This window comes from Grampus griseus (assembly GCF_964374135.1).
Source record: "Grampus griseus genome assembly, chromosome: 14".
Taxonomy (NCBI): domain Eukaryota; kingdom Metazoa; phylum Chordata; class Mammalia; order Artiodactyla; family Delphinidae; genus Grampus; species Grampus griseus.
In genome coordinates, this window is record NC_139008.1 from 22,785,359 (window position 1) to 22,810,912 (window position 25,554).

At 42.8% G+C, this 25,554-nt stretch overlaps 1 protein-coding gene across 1 annotated transcript in view; it reads right to left on the reverse strand.

Annotated features, from left to right (window-relative positions):
* The window catches only part of IQCK (IQ motif containing K), a 126,132-nt gene that overhangs the window by 58,725 nt on the left and 41,853 nt on the right, over nucleotides 1-25,554 (reverse strand). The window contains exon 7 of the mRNA XM_082670491.1: nucleotides 8,498-8,582. Coding sequence (XP_082526617.1) covers nucleotides 8,498-8,582 — 85 coding nt within the window. The remainder of the gene's footprint in view (nucleotides 1-8,497; nucleotides 8,583-25,554) is intronic.

Consider the following 25,554-nt stretch of genomic DNA (forward strand, 5'->3'; position numbering starts at 1 on the left):
ATTTCTGCATCTACAGTTCACAGGACACTTTCTCATGCGTTGCCACTGAAAATCATTTTGATCCTTCTGATAACCTAGTGAGATAGACTGGGCAGCTATTACTGTGCTCAACTTAAAGAGAAATAATTTGAGACTCTGAGTTTAGTGATTTGTCCTGGACCATTCAACTAGTAGGTAGCAAAGTTGATTCCAGTTCATCAGTGGGCCTAAACCCTGGTGCATGTTAGAGTCACCTGGGTGCTTTAAACAAATGCCCATCTCCTGTTCTCACCATAGTCAGTTGAACAAGAATCTCAGAGAATGAGGCCCTGGGCATTAGAATTTTAAAATAAAATCTTTCCACAGATGACTCTGATACACAGCGAGCTTGAGACCATTGCAATCTGTAGGTATAAATAAGCCATCCTTACGTTACTCTCATGTGCTTACTCATCACCAGGTGAAGGCCTCCCTTGTGCTGGAGTTCTACAGCAGAATACTGCACAGCAATAAAAAGGAAGGGGCTGCTGATGCACGCAGCCACGTGGAAGACCTTCACGTGTATCAGGCCAAGTGAGAGAAGTCAGACTCAAAGGCTACACACTTTCCATTTGTATGCCATTCTGGAAAGGCAGAACCATAGTGGAAGAAAACAGATCATGGGTGCCAGGCCCTGGTGGTGGGAGCAGGGGTTAACTACAAAGGGGCAGCGTGAGGGAATTTGGGGAGATGACAAACGTTCTATATCTTGATTAGGGAAGTGGTTAGACTATATGGATTTGTCAAAATTGAGAGACTGTACCCTAAAAGGGTAAATTTTACTGTATGTAACATGCATCTTAGTAAGCCTGATTAAAACACACATACACACACACAATGCTATACTACTACACACCCACTAAAATGGCTAAAATTAAAAAGACTGACCATACCAAGATCAACAGATCAGGACTTGGAACAACGGGAACTCTCATACGTTGCTGGTAGGAATGACTTTTTCAAAAAAAGGGGAGAGATGGGGTTTTGAGGACAGTCAGACCTGGGCTTGAATTCTGGCTCTACCACTTATCATTGTGTAATGTTGGCCAAGTCACTATGGGTTTTTAGGCCTTGGTTGGTTCATTTACACATGGGATAACAGAAGTATATACCTGCCTACTTTATAGCATCAGCATAAGGCACAAAGGAGATGTTGCTTGTGAAATGCCTGATGCAGTGCCTGACACATAGCAATGACCGATAATATTAGATTTGGCTATTCTTAACATTATTATCATTCTTCTTGGTACAGCTGTCTCTGGGCTCCTCCAGGAATGGGTGAGCTCTGTGTCTACAGTTCTTGGCAAGTAGAAGGCCCTCAACACGTTTATCAAATGAAAGAATGAACAAATGAAGTCGCATGCAATGGAAGGCGTAAGGCCTCTATTTGAGTATAATGGCAGAAGGGTTGGCACTGGTCATTCTTGGGAGCATTCCACTTCAAGCATTACAGGTCTAATTTCTGAATTCCCAGCCAAAACCAGGACCTCTACATCATTGAGAAGTTTAGGAGTTTTATTCTACTTGTTCAGTGGGACTTGTATAGGTGGCCTTCGCCTCCCTAATGGCTTATAAATATTTCCCACATGTTAGAAAATGCTCAAAATCAATTTCAAATATGTGGGTTTCACAAATACCTCTGGAATGGCCTAACAAAGAGATCTTTTTAGATTGAATCTTCTGCTTGGGAAGGCAATGTGGTAGTGGAAATGGACTGAAACTGGATTCATGAGCCAACAAACAACAAGAAGATCCCATAGAGAAGACAAATCTTTCCACATGGAGTTCCTGGTAGGGGAGCCCTAGGCCAAGACTGCTCAGCAAATCACAAAGGGCATGGCCAGCCTCTCTGAGGCTTGCGAGAAATGGCTGTGCACCATCAAGAGGGGAACTGGTGGTAATTTGATGCAATGCCCCATTTCTAGCATTCCTTTTACACAATACAATGTCTGACTTTTCCTGGCAAAGTCTGCTCGCCTGCCAGCAGATATCAGCAATTGGAAGAGAAATTCCAAATGAAGAAAATCTTTTCTGTCCAGTTCTCAGATGAACTAAACGTGCCCAGTATGCCTTCAGCTGATGCTCTCCTTTAAAAACCCTTCTTGGGGGACTTCCCTGTTGGTCCAGTGGTTAAGAATCCATCTGCCAATGCAGGGGACACGGGTTCAATCCCTGGCTCGGGAAGATCCCACATGTTGTGGGGCAACTAAGCCCGTGCACCGCAACTACTGAGCCTGAGCTCTAGAGTCTGCATGCCACAACTACTGAGCCCACACGCTGCAACTACTGAAGCCCATGCACCTAGAGCCCATGCTCCGCAACAAGAGACGCCACTGCAATGAGGAGCCCACATACGGCAACGAAGAGTAGCCCCCGCTCGCCACAACTATAGAAAGCCCGCACGCAGCAACAAAGACCCAGCGCAGCCAAAAAATATATACATATATACAAAATAAAATTTAAAAAATTAAAAATAATTTTAAAAAGTTAAAAATTAAAAAGCCTGCTTGGGGATCATAATTTTTCATAGCAAACTTCATTTCCTCACATTACAAGGCTTGGTGAAGAGGTGGTTCATGAAGGCCAATGATAAAATGAATACACTTTTCTCAAGTGTAACCTCTGGGAAATTAATAAGCACAACTGTTGAGTTCAAGGATCTTGGTGCATAAGCAACTCCCCAAAAGGAGCCGGGCTTAACTACAAACGGGCAGCATGAGGGAATTTAAAAAATTTTTTAAAAGTCCATGTTTAAGTGCCTGCTTAAACCCCTGAGAAGAGCTTATAAAATAGAACAATACAGTTTGCTCTTCTTTGTTTTCAAATGCCCTCGTTAGAAAGATCATTTAAGGGATTTGATTATTCACTAAAATATTTATGAAGTGCCTAATATGTACCAGACAGTGTTCTAGGGGCTGGGGATACAGGATGAACAAGTCAAGCAACTTGTACCCTCCTGGAGCTCACATTCTAGTCAGGGTGACAGGCAGTAGACAAGTGAATATCCAACACAATTACAGGTAGTTGGTAAGTGATAAACAGGGCATAAAGCATAGTAAGAGGCTGTGGAGTGATGGGGTGGTGCTATTTTGGAAATGGTGACCAGGAGAGACATCCAAGAAGAACCCTGAATGAGGCAGGAAGGGTACCATGATTGACAGCTGCCAGCACAAAGAACAAACAGCAAGTGCAAAGGCCCTGAGCCAGGAGCGTGCCTGATGTGCCTGAGGAACTACAAGGAGGCCACTAGCTGGCTTTTCTCAAAGATTCCCTGTTAAGGAAAACAGAACCACCAGTACCATCACCCCCACCAACAGCTAATATTTATTTTGGATTTATTATGCACCTGGCACTGTGCTAAGCCCCCTCATGTGGACGAATCATCTGATTCGATCTTCATAAGTAGGAACTATTATTATTGACTCAGCCCCCTTCCTTGGTCTCAGCTCCGCTAGCCTCTGCAGTCACTTCTCCCACAGGCTCTTCACACAATGGCAAGGTGGTTGTTGATAGTCTAGCCTCTCAGCAGGCTATCAAGCTGCTCCGTCCCAGCAACCCTTAGGAGAATCCCAGAATGGAGTTGCACTAGGTGTGACTGGCCTTCCCCTGCCCATCATGAACTAACCCCTGTAGCCAGAAGAATGTGATATTTGAGTGTCCATGTTACCAAATGAATCACATCCAAGCTGTCTCAGGCCGGAGGGAAGTGGGACACTGCACAACTCGAAACCTTGTATGCTTTGTTTATACCGAGCTATTTCTCCTTGAGGGTGCCTCATTTACCCCAGGTCAGTTCACTATTGACAAGGGGATAACTGCACAGATTCTCATCGTTCTCTGCAGGATCTCCACTTTTTTTTTTTTTTTAACTTTGCAAAGCCACAAAGGGGGCTGCTGGAGCAACCTTGCACTGTATTGTTCATCAAAGAACATTAATGATTGATGGCCATTGTGATTCTCAGTTGTCACAACGCCTGGAGGGGGAGTTGATGTTGGGAGGAGGGGAAAATTGCATGCCACACTGGTGTCTAGGCTGAGTTAGACAGAATAAAATAAAACAAATGGGCAGAAGGCTTAAAACACCAGGAGCCTATTTAGGCAGAATAAATATTCAGTGGATTTATCTGGTCTCTGCCTCCTAAATCATTAAAGAAATTTCAATCATTATGGCCCATGAGAACCTCTTATGAACATCATGAAAGAACAGTCTTCTCCATCAGTTGATACCTACTACATCTAGTATTTCATAAGCAGAAGAGCACCACTAATGTGGTAGTCTGGCTTATCACCAAACACACTTCAGAAAGGAGACTGTGAGAGGACCAGATTTCATTCACAATATCCAAATGGATTTTAAATACCCCACTCAGTTTTGCATGTTGAAACAATCTGGCTTTCTAACCGTTAACGTAGTATTTTGAAAGAAGAAAGAAGAACACGTCTACTTCTACAGAAGTGCTTAATGTCGAGAAATAACTAACTCTCAGGAACCTATTTACAATGCTAATTATAACATCACAACTCTCAAGAATGGTTTACTACAAATAGTTTTTCATACCGGGTGATATTTCTGTTCATGTGGTCAGTTTAAAAATATTTTATGAAATGTCTGGATGGTTTTATGACATCTGAGGTTGTCAGATTTCTGGATTTTAAAACTTCCTGGCAAGAATATTATTCAGACTTAAAAAAGGAAGAAAGTTCTGACACATGCTACAATATAGGTGAAACTTCAGGATATTTTGCTAAGTGAAATAAGCCAAAAGGTTAAAGTCTGCATGATGCCATTTACATGAGGTACTTAGAAGTAGTCAAATTCATAGAGACAGAAAGTAGGAGGGTGATTGCCAGAGGCTGGGACGGGGGGAGTAGGAAGTTAATGGATACAGAGTTTCAGTTTAGAAAGATGGATGGGAGTGGGTTGCAAAACAATGCAAATATACTTAATGTCACTGAACTGTGCACTAAAAATTAGTTAAAATAGTAAATTTTATGTTATATATATTTTACTACACACACAAATTTTTATGGGAGACTGTATTTTTCCTTCATAGTGTTTAAGAAAGTACAAGTAAAGGTTTTTGTTAACTTCAAAAAACATGTTAAGTGTAGTAAAAACTAGACCCCTAGCAGGTAGAAACTGCTGGCCCTACACCCATAGACCCGAGACTGGTTGGAGCTGGAAAACTGATGATCGAGATTCCTGAAACACCACCCTATCACCTCACCATCTACCAATCAAAAATCGCCCATGAGCTGATTAGGCACCCTGCAACTCTCACCCCTAACACTGTCTTTAAAAACCTTTCCCTGGGGCTTCCCTGGTGGTGCAGTGGTTGAGAATCTGCCTGCTAGTGCAGGGGACATGGGTTCGAGCCCTGGTCTGGGAGGATCCCACATGTCACGGAGCAACTGGGCCCGTGAGCCACAACTACTGAGCCTGCGTGTCTGGAGCCTGTGCTCCGCAACAAGAGAGGCCGCAATTGTGAGAGGCCCGCGTACCGCCATGAAGAGTGGCCCCCGCTTGCCACAACTAGAGAAAGCCCTCGCACAGAAACGAAGACCCAACACAGCAAAAATAAATAAATTAATTAATAAACTCCTACCCCCAACATCTTCTAAAAAATAAATAAATAAATAAAAAATTAAAACACCTGGGTTCTAGTCCTAGCTCTGCCACTTACTATCTCAACTTTAAAAAAAAAAAAAAAAAAAGGCTTTCCCTGAAAGCCATCAGAGAGTTTGGGTCTTTTGAGGATTAGCTGCCCATTCCCCTTGCTGGCACCCTGCAATAAACACTGTATTTTCCTTCACTACAACCCAGTGCCAGTAGATTAGCTCTGCTGTGCATCTGATGAGCAGACCTGAGTTTGGTTCAGTAACACTGTCCCTCTAAAATCAGGAACAAGACAAAGATGCCCACTCTCACCGTTTTTATTCAACTTAGTATTAGAAGTCCTAGCCTGAGCAACTAGGCAAGAAAAAGAAATAAAAGACATCCAAATTGGAAAGGAAGAAGTAAAACTGTCACTATATGTGGATGACATAATTTTAAATATAGAAAACCCTAAAGACTCCACCAAAAAACTATTAAAAATAATAAATGAATACAGTAAAGTTACAGGGTACAAAATCAAAATACAAAAATCTACTTCATTTCTGTATGCTAAAAATGAACAAGCAGGAGGAGAAATTAAGAAAGTAATCCCATTTACAATTGCTACAAAAAGAATAAAATACCTAGGAATAAATTTAACCAAGGGGTAAAAAACCTGTACAGTAGGGCTTCCCTGGTGGCACAGTGATTGAGAGTCCGCCTGCTGATGCAGGGGACACGGGTTCGTGCCCCAGTCTGGGAGGATTCCACGTGCCGCGGAGTGGCTGGGCCTGTGAGCCACGGCCGCTGGGCCTGCGCATCCGGAGCCTGTGCTCCGCAATGGGAGAGGCCACAACAGTGAGAGGCCCGCGTACTGCAAAAAAACAAAACAAAACAAAACAAAACAAAAACCTGTACAATAAAAACTCTAAGATATTGTTGAAAGAAACTGAAGAATACACAAATAAATTGACAGATATTTCATGCTCATGGATTGGAAGGATTAACACTGTTAAAATGTCCATATTACCTAATGCAATCTACAGATTCAGTGCAATCCCTATCAAAATCCCAAGGACATTTTTCACAGAAATAGAATTAAAAGTTCTAAAATTTATATGGAACCACAAAATACCCCAAATAGCCAAAGCAATTCTGAGAAAAAAAAGAACAAAGCTGGAAGTATCACCCTTCCTGATTTCAAGCTATTATATATTACAAAGCTATAGTAATCAAAACAGCGTGGTGTTGGCAGAAAAACAGATACACAGATCAATGGAACATAACTGAGAGCCCAGAAATAAAGCCACACATATATGAACAATTAATTTACGACAAAGGAGCAAAGAACATACAATGGAGAAAGGACAGTCTCTTCAATAAATGTTGTTGGGAAAACTGAACAGCCACATGCAAAAAAATGAAAGTAGTTCGGTATCCGCCATATACAAAAATCAATTCAAAATGGACTAAAGACTTCAATGAATCTAAGACCTGAAACCATAAAACTCCTAGGAAAAAACATAGGAAGTATGCCCTTTGACATTGGTTTTAGCAATATATTTCTGGATATGTCTCCTCAGGCAAGGGAGACAAAGAAAAAATAAACAAATGAGATTACATCAAACTAAAAAGGTTTTGCACAGCAAAGGAAACCATCAAGAAAACAAAAAGACAACCTACTGAATGAGAGATGGTATTGGCAAATCATATATCTGATAAGGGATTAATATGGAAAATATATAAAGAACTTATACAACTCAACAACAACAACAAAAAAAACCCTATCAAAAATGGACAGAGGAGCTGAATAGACATTTTTCCAAAGAAGACATATATATGGCCAACAGGCACATGAAAAGATGTTCAACATCCTCATTATAATGGCTATTATCAAAAAGTTAAGAAATAATGAGTGTTGGTGAGGGTGTGGAGAAAAGGGAACCCTCATGTACTGTTGGTGGGAATGTAAACTGGTGCAGCCACTATGGAAAATATCGTGGAGATCCCTCAAAAAAATAAGAATAGAACTATCATATGATCCAGCTATTCCACTTCTGGGTATTTATCCAAAGAATATGAAAACACTAATTTGAAAAGATATATACACCCCTATGTTCACCACAGCATTATTCACAATAGCCAAGATAGTGAAACAACATAAGTGCCCATCAACGGATGAATGGATAAAGAAGATGTAACACACACACACACACACACACACACACACACACACACACACACACACACACACAAAATGGAATATTACTCAGGCACACAAAAAAAGAAATCTTGCCATTTGCAACAGCATGGTTGGACCTTTAGGGTATTATGCTAAGTAAAATAAGTCAGATGGAGAAAGACAAATACTGTATGATTTCACTCATATGTGGAATATAAAAAACAAACAAACAAAAAGACAAAATGAATGAACAAACCAAACGAAACAGAAACAAACATGTAGATACAGAAAACTGAAAAGTGGTTACCAGAGGGGAAGGGGCTGGAGCGAGGGTAAAATGGGTAAAGGGGATTGACTGTAGGGTGATGGGTAGAAACTAAATTTCTATTGGTGAGCATGCTGTAGTGTATAGAGAGACTGAAATATAATGAAACCCATAAAATGGTATAAACAAAATTTATCTCAATAAAAACTAAACTTTAAAAAAGGTTGGAGGGTACTTTTAATAATAACTGCATAAGTTTTGGTGGAAATTCTAAATCATTCTTTAAGACCTGTTTTACAGAGAATCTTATTTCTGAGGTCTGGATGTTAGCTATACTATCCTATGCTCCAAATTCATCTAAAGGTTGTCCCCTGGGTCTTCCACAGCACAAAAATTCCCCATCAGACCAAATGCCGTAATTGCACATGACTCTTACCAGATAGGCTCTCCAGAAGGACTGAATGCAGAGCGCTGCTGCCGGTTCTGTCAGCAGGAGGGAGAGTGGGATCGCCGGCCGTGGGCTGAAAAGCAATAAAATGGTCATAAGCCCATGAGAATCCATCCTTCAGCATCAGCAGAGCCTTTGACAACGTAATGGCCTCTCTGATTAAGTGCCTCATCTATTCCCATTCTTAGAAAGCAACAATGTCATTTTTTATAGAAAAGTTTAGGCTTGAGTTAGCATTTCTTTGTTTTAAAATCTGGGATGGATTTTTTGTTTTTAACCAGCATAATCTTAAATCACTGTTAGCCTGCCCTGCTTTGAAGGGTTCAGGTTAGAAAGCTGCGTGTTAGTTCTGAAGGTGCAACATACATGTTACTGATATAAGCCTATGTGGACATAAAGCAAGAGACAAAGCAGAAGTCACATTTATATACTGCATTATGACTGAGATATAATAAAGGACTCTTTTTCCAACTTTCTATTGAAGGGGAATTAAGTAGTCCATTTCTTTCCTGAAATACTACAATTTACCTCTGATCAGTGTACATTCCAGTTTAATGTGGTTTAAATTCAAGAACATTTTAAAGTTAAGTTCTTCTACTACATCTTACTAGGCAATAAAATATCTCAAGAGCAGTGTCTGCTCTTGAGGGATCCTTAGATTATGGTGGGATGTCTGATCATCGATACCACATTAAAAAATCATGGCTAAATGCTCCTTTTTTGTTGTTTATTTCCTAAAAGCTGTTTAGAGATACTAACTGCTGACCAGATTTTACAAGTCTGACTTAATTCTGGTTCCTTATGTTTCCCCAAAGCACAGCTACCTCTGAAAAACCAAAAGTCAAGACTTTTCAGATATAGTGCAAAGGAATAAACCTCTGAACGAATGTGGGTCACAGGGACTGCTCTCAGGGCAGGATCCCCAGAAACAACTTTACAAGTGAGGGATCCCCAAGAGTCTTGGCCTCCAGACTCTCCCTAATGACAGCCATCATTTGAGTTTACAGTAACTCTTATTTTACAGAGAGAGGTTGACTAACCTGTCCAGGGTCACACAGCTTATAAATGGCCTAGTCAGGATCTGGGCCCAGATCCACCCAATCCTCAAGCCCAGGCGTCCCTCACATTGCCGTGCTGACACCAGACCTCGGCTGGGCCACCACTTGCAGATGCCCAGCCTGACAGACTCCGGAGCTAACTGGCAACAATGCACAATTCTCCAGCATCTGGGGTTTTATTTCCTTCTAAACTCAGACTTAAAAACAACAACAAGAACAACAAAAAAACCCACCCTTGATACAGTATATTTGTGTGAATGAATGAATGCTCTTTTGGATTATTCCAAAATCAAAGAAATCAAAGCCGGGAAGAACCTAAGGGGTTATCAAGACAATTTCTAGCGAGTGCAGTGTTGCCGGTTCTGGGTCTCCAGCTGGGCGGGTCCTTTCTAAGAGAACAAGAAACGGAGATTCTACTTCTTTGGAGAGATAATTACAACCTCCAAATGATAGCATTGTTAGAAACCTTTCCCTAATGTTCTGCTTTTATTTTTATTTGCTTTTTTTGTTTGTTCTGTTTTTGTTTTCACTTCTTTTTGCCTAACATCTAGTTTTCTGGGCTGTAATAGAGCATTTGTATTTTTTTGGAGGTACACTGCCTCCCTGCTTTCCACATTAAATGTCTCTCCTCATACACTGTCCTTATTCTGTAAATCTTGGTTGTGTGACACCAACAAATCACATCCCTGAAGTAATTCTCCTTCACTAGTTAAAAAGCAACGGCTTCTAGAGAGACCTTGGTGTTTCTAAGGAGACCTTAGTGTGCTGGCAGTGAATTCATGAGAATAATGCTATCGTGCAACAATACCAGCTGATATGTACTAAGAGCTTCCCCGGCTCCCCTCCCACCAGCCTTGCTCCTTGTGCTGTAGCCAGAGGCGCCCTTTTCATCTCCACCAATGTGGCCTCCCACCTCAGGGCCTTTGCAGAGGTGCTTTCCTCCACCTCCAGTATCCTCTTACTCCCGGCCAGGTCACTGCATACAGTGTGCAAGCTGTTCTCTGCTCAAGGGCTCCCAGCAGATGGGCCAGAGGGCACTGAAACCCCAGCACATGCTCTGCCACCTCTGCCCTAGGGCAGGGGCACCTTTTACTAATTTGCTCAAGGGAACCTTGGGGCTGAGACCTCCTTCTCCCAGTTCACTATATTTTTTTTGAATTTTATTTATTTTTTTATACAGCTGGTTCTTACTAGTTATCCATTTTATACATACTAGTGTATACGTGTCAATCCCAATCTCCCAATTCATCCCACCCCCCCACCCCCCGTCACTTTCCCCCCTTGGTGTCCATACGTTTGTTCTCTGCATCTGTGTCTCTATTTCTGCCCTGCAAACCGGTTCATCTGTACCATTTTTCTAGGTTCCACATATATGCGTTAATATACGATATTTGTTTTTCTCTTTCTGACTTACTTCACTCTGTATGACAGTCTCTACGTCCATCCACGTCTCTACAAATGACCCAATTTTGTTCCTTTTTATGGTAATATTCCATTGTATATATGTACCACATCTTCTTTATCCATTCGTCTGTCGATGGGCATTTAGGTTGCTTCCATGACCTGGCTATTGTAAATAGTGTTGTAATGAACATTGGGGTGCATGTATCTTTTTGAATTATGGTTTTCTCTGGGTGTATGCCCAGGAGTGGGATTGCTGGGTCATATGGTAATTCTATTTTTAGTTTTTTAAGGAACCTCCATACTGTTCTCCATAGTAGCTGTATCAATTTACATTCCCACCAACAGTTCACTCTTATTATTTCTTCTGATCTCCACTCAAATGTTATGGAATGATGTCCTTTGATTAGAGCAGGGCCATTGGCGCTCTGTGAAATTTTCCTTCCTAGTCCTTGGCCCAATTTGGAGATATAAATCTGTGTGATTATCTAAAGAACACCCAAATCCTCAACTAGACTGAAAGCTCCATGAGGGCAGAGACTGGGCCTGTGTTTGCTCCTCTTGGCATTTCCAGCACTTGGGACAACGTCTGGCACATAGCAGACACTCAGTAAATCTTTGTGGGATGAGCCTCTGCCCAGCTCAGTATGCTAAGCTCTTTCCACACAGTGTTTCATTAAATCCTCATGACATTAATAATGAGCTGTTGTTGTCCTTCTTTTAGAGTGAAGAAACTGAGGCATAGAGGGGTGAAGCGGGTCGTTCAAGGTCACTGACTATTTCCTGCTAAGAATGCAAACTGCCCAGGAAACACAGGGAGTGGACCATGGAGAAGAGGAGGGCAACTCACAAGGTCACTCATATGGAATTCAGGGTCTAGCAGCTGCAAGTGTTCAATAGAGGAAAACACAGCCATTTGCCTAGAAGATAAAAATGAGCGGGGGAAAAGCCGTAGTCATAGAAAACGCCGTCTTGATTAATCCTTACAGTAATAACTTGGCAGGTATTCATTTGCCTGAAGTTCCACAGGGAAATCCGATGTCAGGACAGCAGAACGAAGTGCAGTTTGTCACTTGTATCTGAGGGGAGATTTGATGGCGCCTTTCTGTTCAGCTACAATTTTCCTGTTTTAAGTACGTTTTTCTGTACCGATGTCATGAAATCCTCAAAGTATCAGTACTCCCATTTTGGAATAGCAGTAGGAAAGGAGAATGGCAAATCTGGGGACACAACAGGCTAGGCGAGCCCAACAAAGGGCTTCCAGCAGTAATGAAACCCTGAACCGCTTTGCATCACAATGACATCTCCAAAAAGCGAAATGAGATTTCTAATAGGCCTTTAAGCAGTAATATGAGGCCACCTTTAGTGACATCCTTGCTTTCATGGCTAAATAATGGGGCGCTGTCTAGTTCCCAAAGCAAGAATAAGTATGAGAAAGCCAGTGTAAATCAGGCCAAATAAAAAGGACTTGATCTTCGGAGAGCAGTTCCTAGGAATTATCAATCATTTCAGCAGGTCAACTTGAAAGGATAGAAGCTATGCCAGGCCCTTTTTATTTTTTTGCGGTACGCGGGCCTCTCACTGTTGTGGCCTCTCCCATTGCAGAGCACAGGCTCCGGACGTGCAGGCCCAGCGGCCATGGGTCACAGGCCCAGCCGCTCCGCGGCACGTGGGATCCTCCCGGACCGGGGCACAAACCCGTGTACCCTGCATTGGCAGGCGGACTCTCAACCACTGCACCACCAGGGAAGCCCTAGGCCCTTTTCTCTCTTTTGGAATCCGTGCAACTGGCTTCAGGTCAAATAAAAATTGAGATTGAGTAGAGGTGACTGCTCATCACGGGGGAACTGGGGAGGGGAGGGGAAACAAAAGCGCCAATCACAGGAGAAGGCAGCTGAGGCTCCTTGGGGCATAAATTGGAGGTCCCCAGAGCAAATAGGTTTGAGCATTCCAACGGACAAAACAGTACTGCTGAGTGTTTCCAAGAAGAATTGTCCTGTTGGTAGTGCTCGTTTGTCATGTCCTCCTTCTTCTTCTCAAACATGAATTAAATCTGTTTGAATCACAACAATTGCTGCCATAATTCTGAGAAGGAACAGTCTATTCTTCTGACTGTATACACGTGTATGTATAAACGTGCACACACACAGGCAATTCCTCCCCCAGTTTTGGATGCTCAGTAAAAGATTTCAAGACCTAAAGAAGCTACAGCATACTTGCAAAATACATAAGAGAAGCTGAGAAGTTAGTCTTTATTAACTTCTCCATCCAGCTCTAAGACAACAGTTACCATCTGAAATGACATTTACGAAGAATAAAGCAGAAAAGGGAAAGGCTTGCTTAATATTGAAAACTGAATCTTGAAATCCAATTGTTTTCCAATTTTCATTAGGTAAAAGATTACGTTGTTTTCTTGTACCATGAAAGCACAACCCAGATGCAAAGCCATTTACAAAATGACACAGGCCCTCAATCAACCATCATTCATAAAGCCCTTCACCAATTCATGAGGCCAGTACTTGATAACCTCTACTCAGCGTATTCAGCAAAAGAGATTACGCAGTCCCTGCCCTCAGCCTTAACTGGTTTCCCAAACATTCTGTGTTGGAGGCATCACAGTCTTGAGTAATGAACTTCAAATATTTGGAAGCAGTAGGATAGAGGTTATCTGGAATGGGACTTCCAGACTAGCCATTAGGACGGAATCTCCCAGGATTCTTTCAATTCCAGCCTTCCATTACGCAAGGAATAGCTCCGAAAACCAGTAAGGAACAGTCAGCTGCATTAATCTCTAACAGCCTAAAGCACATTTTAAAAAATCATAGTTACCAGAATGTGATCTCGCTTCACCCCCTCAGCAACTCCACTCTGGGAGACCAACAAGCAGTTAGTTATTACCCTGACATCAGGCTGAATCACTCTCCTATATAAACAAGTCCTGTTTTATCAGCCCCATCACTGGAAGCTGCATATGCGTCCGGTTAACAGTGTTGCCTAAACAACAAGCTGCAAGACCTCGTGCTCACCCTTGGACTGCTGGTATAACCACCTTAAAAACCAGGGCTGTGCTACCTGCTGCTGTTTGATAGATATGCCCAGATTGCTCTGTTATTTAGTCTCTTTGTGACTGAGTACATGTTTTCTCTAATGTGGCTTAAGGAGACCTGCCTCCTCCCCACTGTCTTTCTTCCCTCTCCAGGGGTGTATGGGAAGAGCATGCCACCTTCCTAACCCCTTCCAAACCTCTCACAGGGGATCTTAACTTCTTTTGTGCCATAATCCCTTTTCACTTTGGCAATTTGGATTCCTTCTCTGAATAATATTTTTTTTTAATATAAAAGTAAGTACATAAGGGACTTCCCTGGTGGTGCAGTGGTTAAGAATCCACCTGCCAACGCAAGGGACACGGGTTTGAGCCCTGGTCCGGGAAGATCCCACATGCCGCGGAGAAACTAAGCCCATGCGCCACAACTACTGAGCCTGTGCTCTAGAGCCCACGAGCCACAACTACTGAGCTTGTGCACCACAACTACGGAGCCCGTGCACTGGAGCCCGTGCTCCACAAGAGAAGCCACGGCAATGAGAAGCCCACGCACCGCAATGAAGAGTAGCCCCTGCTCGCCCCAACCAGAGAAAGCCCGCGCACAGCAACCAAGACCCAAGGCAGCCAAAATTAAATAAATAAATTTATTTTTTTAAAAAAAGTACATAAGATTTCAAAGTAAACCAATTATATTGAAATACAGTTTATCAAAATATTTTTTAAAACTGTTGGTGATAAAGTAATATATGTCCTTCTAAATCATACAGTAAATAAGAAGAGCTAATGGCAGTTCAATTAACTACTATAATTTGAAAGAAGAGACAAGTGTAAATGATATTTCAAGATCACTGCAACAACTATAACGGGATGTAAAAACATCTGATGGTTGCTATCAGTAACAAAGGTACAGTTACTGTGGGTACTACTGAGGTTTGTTTCCCACATTCATAATTAAAAGAGAGGCCAAATTTCAGTTACAGACTAGTGAAAATAAAGAAGTAATTTCCCTGCCTTCCAAGGTCAGGGACCCCTGAATCATAGACAGTTGTGGCTAGAGCTGGGGAATGGGGGAAGATGAATTTTGCATCCAGGATGAGACTGAAGACTAAGGATTTAAAATAAACAAGATGAATCCAAACAGTGAAATCAGACTATCTAAAAACAGTGACCAGGAAGTTATAGAATTTGGTCAAAAAGTTATTAAAGGGCTACTTCTCAGATGGAAGAGAGATTCAGTGTAATATAGTGATGCAGTTACTGGAGAAGAAAAAGGAAAAAGATTTTCATATTTTTATTCCCAGTAAGTTGTGATTCTTCAGTATACCCATTAAATTTTAAAACCTAATTCTAATTTTCCCCAATCCCCATTCAGCCACTTGCTCGGGCCTGAAATCTCCAAGTCACCCTTGCCTTAGCTCTCTGTCACCCCACATCCAGCATCAAGACAGATCCCAAATCCAACCTCTTCTCACCTTCTCCACTGCAAGCCCCCATCATCTCCTGCCTGCAGTCGCCTGCTCACTGGCCTCTCTGCTTGCACTATTAGCGCTGACTTTAGCCAACTCCCCTCCAGCTGCCAGAGTGATCTTTTTAAAAGATAAATTGGATTACCTCGCTCTTCTGCTCAAAACCCTCCAACAGTTTCCTATCACACTCAAAAGGAAAAAGAAAAATCCAAACTCTTTATCATGGCATCCAAGGCCCCACCCAAGGTGGGAGCAGCCTCACCAGCCTCTCTGGCTTCCTTTCCTGCCACCCTCTCACCCTCCCTCATCTCTTCTTGCCTCACTGGCCAAGTCTGTTGCTGTCTCAGGGCCTTCGGAGTAGCTGTTCCCTCTGCCTGGAACACTCTTGTTTCCGATCTTCATAGGGTTGGCTCCCTCTGCGTGTCATTCAACCCTCTGTGCAAATGTGAGCCTTCCCCGGCTTCTCTGTCTAAAACGCTAGCACCTCTCACCCTAGGCCTGGGACTCTCAATCCACTTTACTCTGCTTTATTTTTCTTCAAAGCACTTGAGTCTTCTTTACATCATACAATATGTTTCTTTGTTAATTTGGTTATTGTCTGTCTTTACAATGTAAATTCCACAGGGGCCAAGACTTTCTCTCTTTTGTTCTCTACTCTATGGTACCTAGAAACGTGCCTGGAAAAAAGTAGGCACTCAATAAATATTTTTGAATGAATAAATATTATTATAGATAAGGAAATAGAGGACTTTCCTTAATGTCAGAATTTATCAGTGGCAGAGCTGAGGTTAAATGAAGATATTCTGTCTTTCTCTTGCTTGGTGATTCTGCTACCCATGTTTCATCTTGCCAAAGCAGTGGTTACTATTCTCTTAAGATTAAGGATAAAATAATAGCCATTGGGCTTCCCTGGTGGCGCAGCGGTTGAGAGTCCGCCTGCCAATGCAGGGGACACGGGTTCGTGCCCCGGTCCGGGAAGATCCCACATGCCGTGGAGCGGCTGGGCCCGTGAGCCGTGGCCACAGAGCCTGTGCGTCCGGAGCCTGTGCTCCTCAACGGGAGAGGCCACAGCAGTGAGAGGACCGCGTACCGCAAAAAAAAAAAATAAAAAAAGAATAATAGCCATCATTCTTTGAATACCTACTTTGAGCCCTCTGCAGTGAATATCTTTCATTTTTATCTGCCTATCATACCCTCCCCCTTTTTGTGGTATCAACCCTCAGATTTTGCTTTGACAGCTCCCCCTCCCTGTATCAGGGGGAATGTGGGTCACAGTGCCTTGTCCTCTCCTGGCCAAGGTGTGCCTCAGAAACCCAAGCTTAGCCAAGCAGATGCCCCTTCCCTGGAAGAGGAATCTTGAGTGGACTGGCAAAGACTAGAGGGGGTCTGTGCTCCCTGGGTCCCTATACCTGCTTCTAAGGCCAGATCCTTACCTTTTCCTTTATGTCTGTGAGTTATCTTTTTACTTCCAATATATACCATTTTTCTTAAGCAGCCTTTAAATTTCTGTTGCTTGCAACAAAAAACTCTGATACCATCTTTAACTGTCACAGCAAGCCTATGATGTAGGTTTTATCACCATCCCCATGGTACAGAAGAGAGGAGCAAGGTTCAGGGATGCGAAGGGATTAGTTCCAGGTTACCCAACGTTATACAGTATGTTGGCTGCATAATGGACCAATCCCCAGACACTGTGAATGTATATATATATATATTCCCTTATACGGCAAAAGAGGCTTTGTAGATGTGATTAAATGAATGGTCTTGAGATTATCCTGCATTATCACAGGTGGGCCCAATGATATAATCACAAGGGTCCTTATGAGAGGGAGGCAGAGGGTCACAAGCCCTCCAGGATGGAGGTAGCCTCCAGATACCAGATAAGGCAAGAAACAAATATTCCCCTAAAGTCTCCAAAAGGAACCAGCCTTGTCAACACTCAGACTTGAGCCCTGTGAAACTGATTTTGGACTTCTAGCCTCCAGAACTATAAGAGAATAGATCTGTGTTGTTTTAAGCCACCATGGTTGTGGTAATTTGTTAAACAGCACAGGAAACTAGTACTCCAACTAATAAATGGCAGAGCTAAGACTGGAGCCCAGATGTGTCTGCCATGCTGCCTGACACAGGCTCCCCGAGCTCGTTCCCAAAGAGCCACCTAAAAACAACAGGAAGAAGGGGAGGAAGCAGTACCGTGTGCCCCCGAGAAAGGGCCACCCACACAAAACCTCCAGCAGAAGGAGGCACTCAGAGGATTTATGCACCCCAGCGTGTCCTGGATTCAGGAAACAGGTCTCTTTCCTTTCTGTCTAAAGACGAAAGTTAACATAAAGAGCAAAGACGATTTATTACCCTCACGAGACTCCGGCCTTTCGAATTACTGAGACAGAAATCTTCTATAAGACAAAATGGATTGAAAGGATATTTCTCCTTGCAACAGGGCATGACGGCAAATTTTCTGGCAGGCTACCATCCAACTCTGTTCTTTAGTGCAGGACGCATGCCATTTCCTGTGCCGTTTTGAAGGCACAAGCATTTTGGGTCCCACTGTCAAGCTCAGTGCAGAAAATCTGACCGCTGGCACTTGTCCTCAAACGGCACAGTGACACTTCTATTCTCACCTCAGGTTTTGGTCATAAGATACCTTTCACTGACCTGAAAGTATCGTGGATTTTTCTTTTCTCTTCTTTTATCTAATGGTAGAACTTAGTTGAAAAGACATTTTGCCCAAAACAACCTTTTCTTTTCTCTTCTAAAACACAATCTTTGTTTCATTGAAGGTCTCAGTTTTAATGATGTCTTTCATGAGACTTCTCCCCTGGGACACGGGACCAGATAGGCAGCAGTGCACTTTTGTTCCTTGTGTTTATTCAGTGATTTATTTTTGCAAACAAATTGGATGAATACTTTTTGGTCAAAATGAAAAGCTAAATGTTTCCTGTCCTGAATATGATAGCAAATAATTTCACTGTTTCTGATTGGCTGGTTAAGTCAGGACTATACACAACAAAAGAGGACAGTGCTGGATTCATAAACAGGAGTAAGGCCAACAGGAGATATGAGTAATCCACTGCTGCGGAAAGGTGGGGAAGAAGACCCCCTCCTTAAGCTCTGATTAGAACACGTGCAGATTATATTATTGCTCTAAACTATCACTCCTTTACCTATAAGAGAATCATGCGTCCCTGCTCTTTGTTATTCGCATGTGGTTTCTGCCTGTGGGTGGTGTCAACTTCCCCCGTAGTACCGATATTGAGCTTGGCCATGGGCCTTGTATTGAGCAATGAAGTGTGAGCAGAAGTACTGTTTGCATGGGTTGGCTATTGCTCGTCTCTCTCTGCTGTGAGACTGAGGAATGGTGATGCTCCTCCCTCCTGGGTCCCAGAATGAGAAGAGACATGGAGCAGAGCCAGAGGTGACACACAGCCAACATTAAACAGGGTGAAGTATAAATCTTTGTTGTTATAAGGCATTGAGATTTAAGAGTTGTTTGTTACTGCAGCAAAACCTAGGGAAAGCTGACTAACACAGGATACTGGAGGGCAGTGGGTAAGTATCATGTAGGAAAACATCAGGGCTCTTTCATTGGCAGGTATCATCCACCTAACTCAAACTGGTGTAAGCAAAAAAAGAAAAAAATGTATTTATTGAAAAAGAAAAAAAGGTATTTATTTGTTCACTTAACTAATAGGGGTAGAACTGGCTAACATGCCTAACATGGTGAGATAGAGAGATTCAAAACAATGCCATAGGGACTCAGGCTCTGGCCACCTCTCAGTTCTGCTGTTATCCCAGGCACAATCTCTTTAGAGGATTGCCCTCAGCAGCTCAAGGCTTATAACCTCAAAATTCTAAGCCTACAGGAAAAGACAGAAAAGTTTTCCTGGTTACTTCTTGAAAAATCTTGGGGTTATCTTGGATTTAACCAATTTGGGAGCAAGCACGGTGGTAGGGGGATTCACTGCTCTGATTGGCCAGGCCTGGGTCACATACTCAGCCCAGAGCCAGAGGTGGAATCAGCTCACTTTCTGCTTGAACGGGAAATGGGAGAGGGGTGATCCTTCCAAAAACATAGGGTGTACTGTAACCAGAAGAAGGGGGAAATCAGTGCAGGGCTGGAAAAAACATAAATGTCTAATACAGAAAGCAAGAAAATGGAATAAAAGGAAATAGAATAAATACCCTTTCATTTTGCAATTGTTTTTAATTTTTAAAGTAACTCTATAGATAATATGAAAGCTACAAAATAATATAGAGGAGAAAATAAAAGCCATGTTCCTGCCATTTGGAGTGAAACATCCTTTTGAAAGACCTTAGAGCTAGAGTTATTTAATTCTATGATGATTCTTGATTTAAAACCTTTCCTTTTCACTGTGTAGTTTATTTAACAAATATGTATATTTTTATATGATAAATCTTAATTATAAACCTAATGGAATTTTATATAAAATTTTATATAAAAAATTTTATATAAACCTAATGGAATTTTATAAACCTAATGGAATTTTTAAGGGTTATCCATGTTTATATAAAATAGCTGCATAAAAATACATTTCTTAAAAAAAGAGTCATGGAAAAGAAATGGGTAGCTGAGAAGGGATGGGCAGAGTGAAGAGTATGTGAAATTATGGGGACCTGTGGGAGAAGGACCCATCATTTATGTGATAAGCAATCGGCAGCTGCCCATGGCAAATGATCGCAACCTACCAGCTGTGATCTGATAATATGATGACATCGAGCATCAAAGACAGCTGGACCTGGTAGAACTTGTTTTACTAAGAACATTAAAATAAACCTAAACTCTTATTTTGGATGACTCCCCAGGCTGGTAGATAAGATTATTTGAGGCAATAAATGCTAGTACGCATAATATACAAAGGAGTGGCATCTGACACAGGAGCTGACTCTAAAATGAGCACATAAGATGAAACTCACATTTAGCCAAAATTTCCCCTTGACACACCTTAAATTACCCATATAAAGACACAGCATCTTTCAACGGTCTCTGGTAGCCAGTTTTTCTCCCAGTCTTAGTACAGATCACTCTAAGTACCCGGTGATAGGCGAGGCAGAAGAGTGAAGTAATTCATTATGCTCTTACCAGCTCGGACCCTGGAGCCAGGCTGCCTGGTTCAAATCCTGCGCCTGCTGTTTACTAGCTTGTGACCTTGGGCAAAAAACTTACACCTCTGTGCCTCAGCTCTTTCTCTGAGATACGGCTATGGCCGGCACAGCTATAACCCACAGACTATCCAGTGTTCCCTCACATATCTCAGCCTCCCTTGCGGTTGTTTTGGGGCCAGGCTCTGTGAGAAGAGGTTAAGGTTAAGAACTAAGGTGCCGGACTTCCCTGGTGGCGCAGTGGTTGAGAGTCCGCCTGCCGATGCAGGGGACGCGGGTTCGTGCCCCGGTCCGGGAAGATCCCACATGCCGTGGAGCGGCTGGGCCTGTGAGCCATGGCTGCTGAGCCTGCGAGTCCGGAGTCTGTGCTCCGCAATGGGAGAGGCCACAGCAGTGAGAGGCCCACATACCGCAAAAAAAAAAAGAAAAAAAAGAAAAAAAAAAAGACATGTTCCAAATAGCTATAATTTATAAGAAGGCTGTCCAACCTGTATCAGTCTTTGTATAAGAAATCAGCTGTTATTGAGTATTTTGCTGTTGTTTGTAACTGCAGCCTAGTCTAGGCTAGCTTGATTAACACAATGGGGAAATAATAGTTCCTACTTTGTAGGGTTGTTATGGGAGTTAAATTAGGTAATATTTATAAATTGTTCAGAACAGTACCTGAGTAAACACTATATAAATGCTTGGTTGGCAGGTAGGTAGTTAGGTAGGTCATGCAGGTAGACAAAGACAGACAGACAGAAGGAAACAGTTCCCTTATGGGCCACTCATGTTGTGACTGTCACATAAAACTGAAGACAATTAAGGAAAGGGCTGAGTCATGTGACCCATTTTATGCTTCACCTCCAGTGTACAATTCAGGGGGAATTGCCTGCATTAAAAAAAATTTTATTTCTCTCTCTCTCTTTCTCTTTCTCCTTCCCCCAAGAGCACAACATTGAACTAGCATAAATAAGTCCATATACACAGCAATCCAACTATATACAAAATCTGTCTGTTGGGCTTCCCTGGTGGTGCAGTAGTTAATAATCCGCCTGCCAATGCAGGGGACATGGCTTCAAGCCCTGGTCCAGGAAGATCACACGTGCCGCGGAGCAACGAAGCCTGTGCGCCACAACTACTGAGCTTGCGCTCTAGAGCCACGAGCCACAACTACTGAGCCCGTGTGCTACAACTACTGAAGACCGCGCCCCTAGAGCCTGTGCTCCGCAACAAGAGAAGCCACCGCAATGAAAAGCCCACGCACCGCAACGAAGAGTAGCCCCCGCTCGCCGCAACTAGAGAAAGCCCGCGTGCAGCAATGAAGACCCAACGCAGCCAAAAATAAATAAATGAAATAAATTTTAAAAAACCCAAAACTTTCTGTTCGTGAAGACAAGGACCATGTTTGTGTCATGGTTCCATGGCACGTAGTAGGCATCCAGTAAATGGCAGCCAGCCAGTTTATGAATATGTCTGTTCCATGATTTTAGAGCACATTTAAGCAAGTAATAAATATTAGCTGAATAGATGAACAAATAAATTAAAAATAACTCCCTTTAATAGCTGAAACACACCCATTTGTATATGTATCAATAGTGGGAAAAAAATGTATTCCCTTAAAACTGGCACCATAATTCCTCTTAGGTAAGGAACTAGCTTTGTTTAGATGAAAGACCATTTCACAGATGGAAAAACTGAGACTCTGAGAGCTTATGTGAGAGACTCACACAGCTGGAAGGAGTAGAGCGTGGTTTAGCATGCAGAGCTGTGATTCCAGAGCCCAGGTTCCTAACCCCTACACTGCACTACCTTCACTTTGACGTCCAGGACATTCTTACACCTCCCTTGACAGCTCCGGGATTTGACTTGTCATCTTCTTCAACCCACCCCCACAAGCCTCTCAGATACTTCATTATTCATACTGATGACACCTCCAACACCATGGCCTCGAGTCCATGTGATCCCATGACCCCCTTCTTCCTTCGTGACAGTCACATCTTAGAACGGGTTGTCCCTGAAAGACTGTCACATCTCATCTTCCCAAAGTCCTGATCTCATCATAGTCTTCTCTGTCCTTTCATCTTTCCCACCCACTCACTTCTATTTACATTGTATTTTGCCCTTATGTGAGACTATGACTTGGGTTATTGGTGTCCATCTAGAACAGGGCTCAGCAAACTACAGCCCATCGGTCAAATCTGGCCCATCACCTACCGGTGCAAGTAGAGTGGTACTGGAACACAGCCACGGCCTTTTGTCACGTGTTGTCTATGGACAACTATGGAGTTGAGTAGTTGCAACAGAGACCGCACGTGTCCTGCCAAGCCTAAAAGATTTACTGCGCTGACCTGACCTAGAAAGCCATTTCCTTGTTCCCCAGGAGCTCTGAGGTTATTGGAGCCATGTTCTTAGGGCAAGCCCACGGCTCTGGTCATATTAATCCTCCTCATTGCCACTGGGGAGAATTGGGTTTGGCACTGGAGTGGGGCGGGGAGGGAGAATGAGGCTGATGTGAGGGGACTGGCTGGTGAGCTGTGCCGGTTCAGAGCCGGGTCTCAACCAGGGTAACACAGACGTCCCCAGCACCGTGAGGCTTCTCACTTGGGCCCACACCTGTCGCTCTCCCCGCCACACCCCAGGGCCCTTTTCCTTCCACGTCATTTGAGCCTCTCAGCATCATGTGAAAACTCAGTCTCCTCCACTGCCTGTCACTCCAGCCATCACCCACGGAGAACAGCCCACAGCCCCCCCAGTTCACCTCCAGTCAACAGATTCCTCCTTGCTCACAGCCTATCCGCTATTCAATCAGCTGGTCATGAGGAGCTTTGAAACATCTTACTGTTTCTTTTCCTTTTAATGTTTTATTATGGAAAATTTCAAAGATATAAAAAAGTAGGCAGAAAAAAAATGAACCCAGTTCACCATCCAGCTTCATTTATACTGTTCTCCATGTCAGTCACTCAATGTAACTTCCCCCAACCTTATCCATTGACATCATATGATTTCATATTTCATTCATAAATATTTCAGCATGTTTCTCTAAAAAGAAGTAACTTTTTATTGTGAATACGAAATCATTATCAAACCTCAAATAAAATAACAATAATGCTTTCTACCATCAATTATTTACTAGGTGTTCAAATTTCCAGTTGCCTCCTAATTTTTCTTTTTAGTTTGTTTCTTTGAATCAGGATCCAAATAAGATCCATTGAAATTTCAAAAACTGTATGGACCTACCATCCCCATTTTAGTGCTTCCGAGTTTGGTTATGTTTCTTACTTCCAGTGTGAACACGTAATGTAGTGTTTCTGTCTCTTTCTGAAAATTGGTTGTTAAATCATTAACACAATTCAGAAAATATAGTAATTTATGAGAAAAATGTAAGACATCATTCTTAGAAAAGTTAACAATGCTTTTCCATGTACTTAAGATCCTGTAGGGGAACAAAATTTGCCGCCCAAAATGTCTCTTTGCCATGTGGATTATCTCAAGCTGAAAACAATCAAGGCCCAAAAGACTCAGGAAGAAACTTCCTCCTAACTGCCTAAAAAGAATTTAGATGGAAGGCCTGTGCCTGGAATAGAGTTATCACTAGAGATATCGGCAAAGAATGTGGGTTGGGTGTGGTGGGGAAACTTAGACATCAGAGTCCACTCTCTGTCCCACTGTCTCCGCAGGGCCCCTCCAATATTTATTTACCAAACATATGCTTTTCCATCTTCATGGCAATTCCCTTCCTCCCCTTTGAAGTCTCAGGTCCCTACCCCTAACATCCTCTGTTGTCTTTAACTGCAGATGGTATTTAAGGTGAGGGTTTCAGACATTTTGGTGAGTTACTCAGTTCTCCTGGGCCTCTCCCATGTATATAGGTTATTAAACTTTTGTTTGATTTTCTCCTGTTAATCTATCTCAGGTCAATTTGATCGTTATACCGTCCAGAAGAACCTAGAAGGGTAGAGGGAAATTTCTCGCTCTCAGACAATCCTCTGGGCCTAGTCTAGACCTTTTACTATATTAGCTTTGCCAGTTTTCAACACTGATTTTACCCAACCACCTGTTTCCTCCACCTCTTTTCCAGGGTTGCTGGAAATAATCTCATAAGCAGGCTGTTTATATGCATCACAAATTCAGGCCATCAGCTGGGCCATCCCTACTCATCATCCCTAGTTGATTCCCTATCGGTTTCACCACAGCAGCTGTTGCAGCCTCCTCCCCTCCCCCACAAGCCTCCAGAACCTGGGCCTCCTTCTCGGCAGACACCTTCACATCCACACGAACGACCAGAATGACAGTGCCCGCCGTGAACTTTCTCAGCTCTTCTCCCTTCCCCCTCAGATTTCCTCTCACTTTTCCTTCTGGATTCAATCAGAAGTTCTCAACCAGGGGCAATTTTTCTGTCTCCCCACATTTGCCAGTATCTGGAGACATTCTTGATGGTGAGGACCACACGGGGTGCTACTAGCATGTGGAGTGGGGGAAGGCTGGAGATGCTGTGAAACATCCTATAGGCCAGCCCCTCACAACAAAGAATTACCGGGTGATAGATGTCAGTAGGCTTGGGGAAACGTGGGTTAGAGATGGTCTCTTGGCTCCTGCCCTACCTGCCTCTCTGCTCTCCCTGTTCAAGAGCATTCTCGAGAAGGATATGGCACCTGAGTTCTTGCCTCTTCAAGACCAAATCTGGGCACCAGCCAGCTTGGCCACTGGCCCAACCTGACTGGCTCCAGGCCAGTGGTGGAGTGGGGCATAGATGGTCTTGTGCATCCCCATTTCCCTTTAATGCTTTATTAACATTTGTTTTACAACACTCACTACAGAAACTACAGCTACTTGTAAACACATCTCTCTCATTCCAAGGGTCAGAGCCATATTTTATTCATCTCTGTTTTCTCCACAGCACCAAGCTCTTTGCATTGCATTTGGTAGATATTCAATAAATACTTATTGCATCAAATTAGATTAGTATCATTT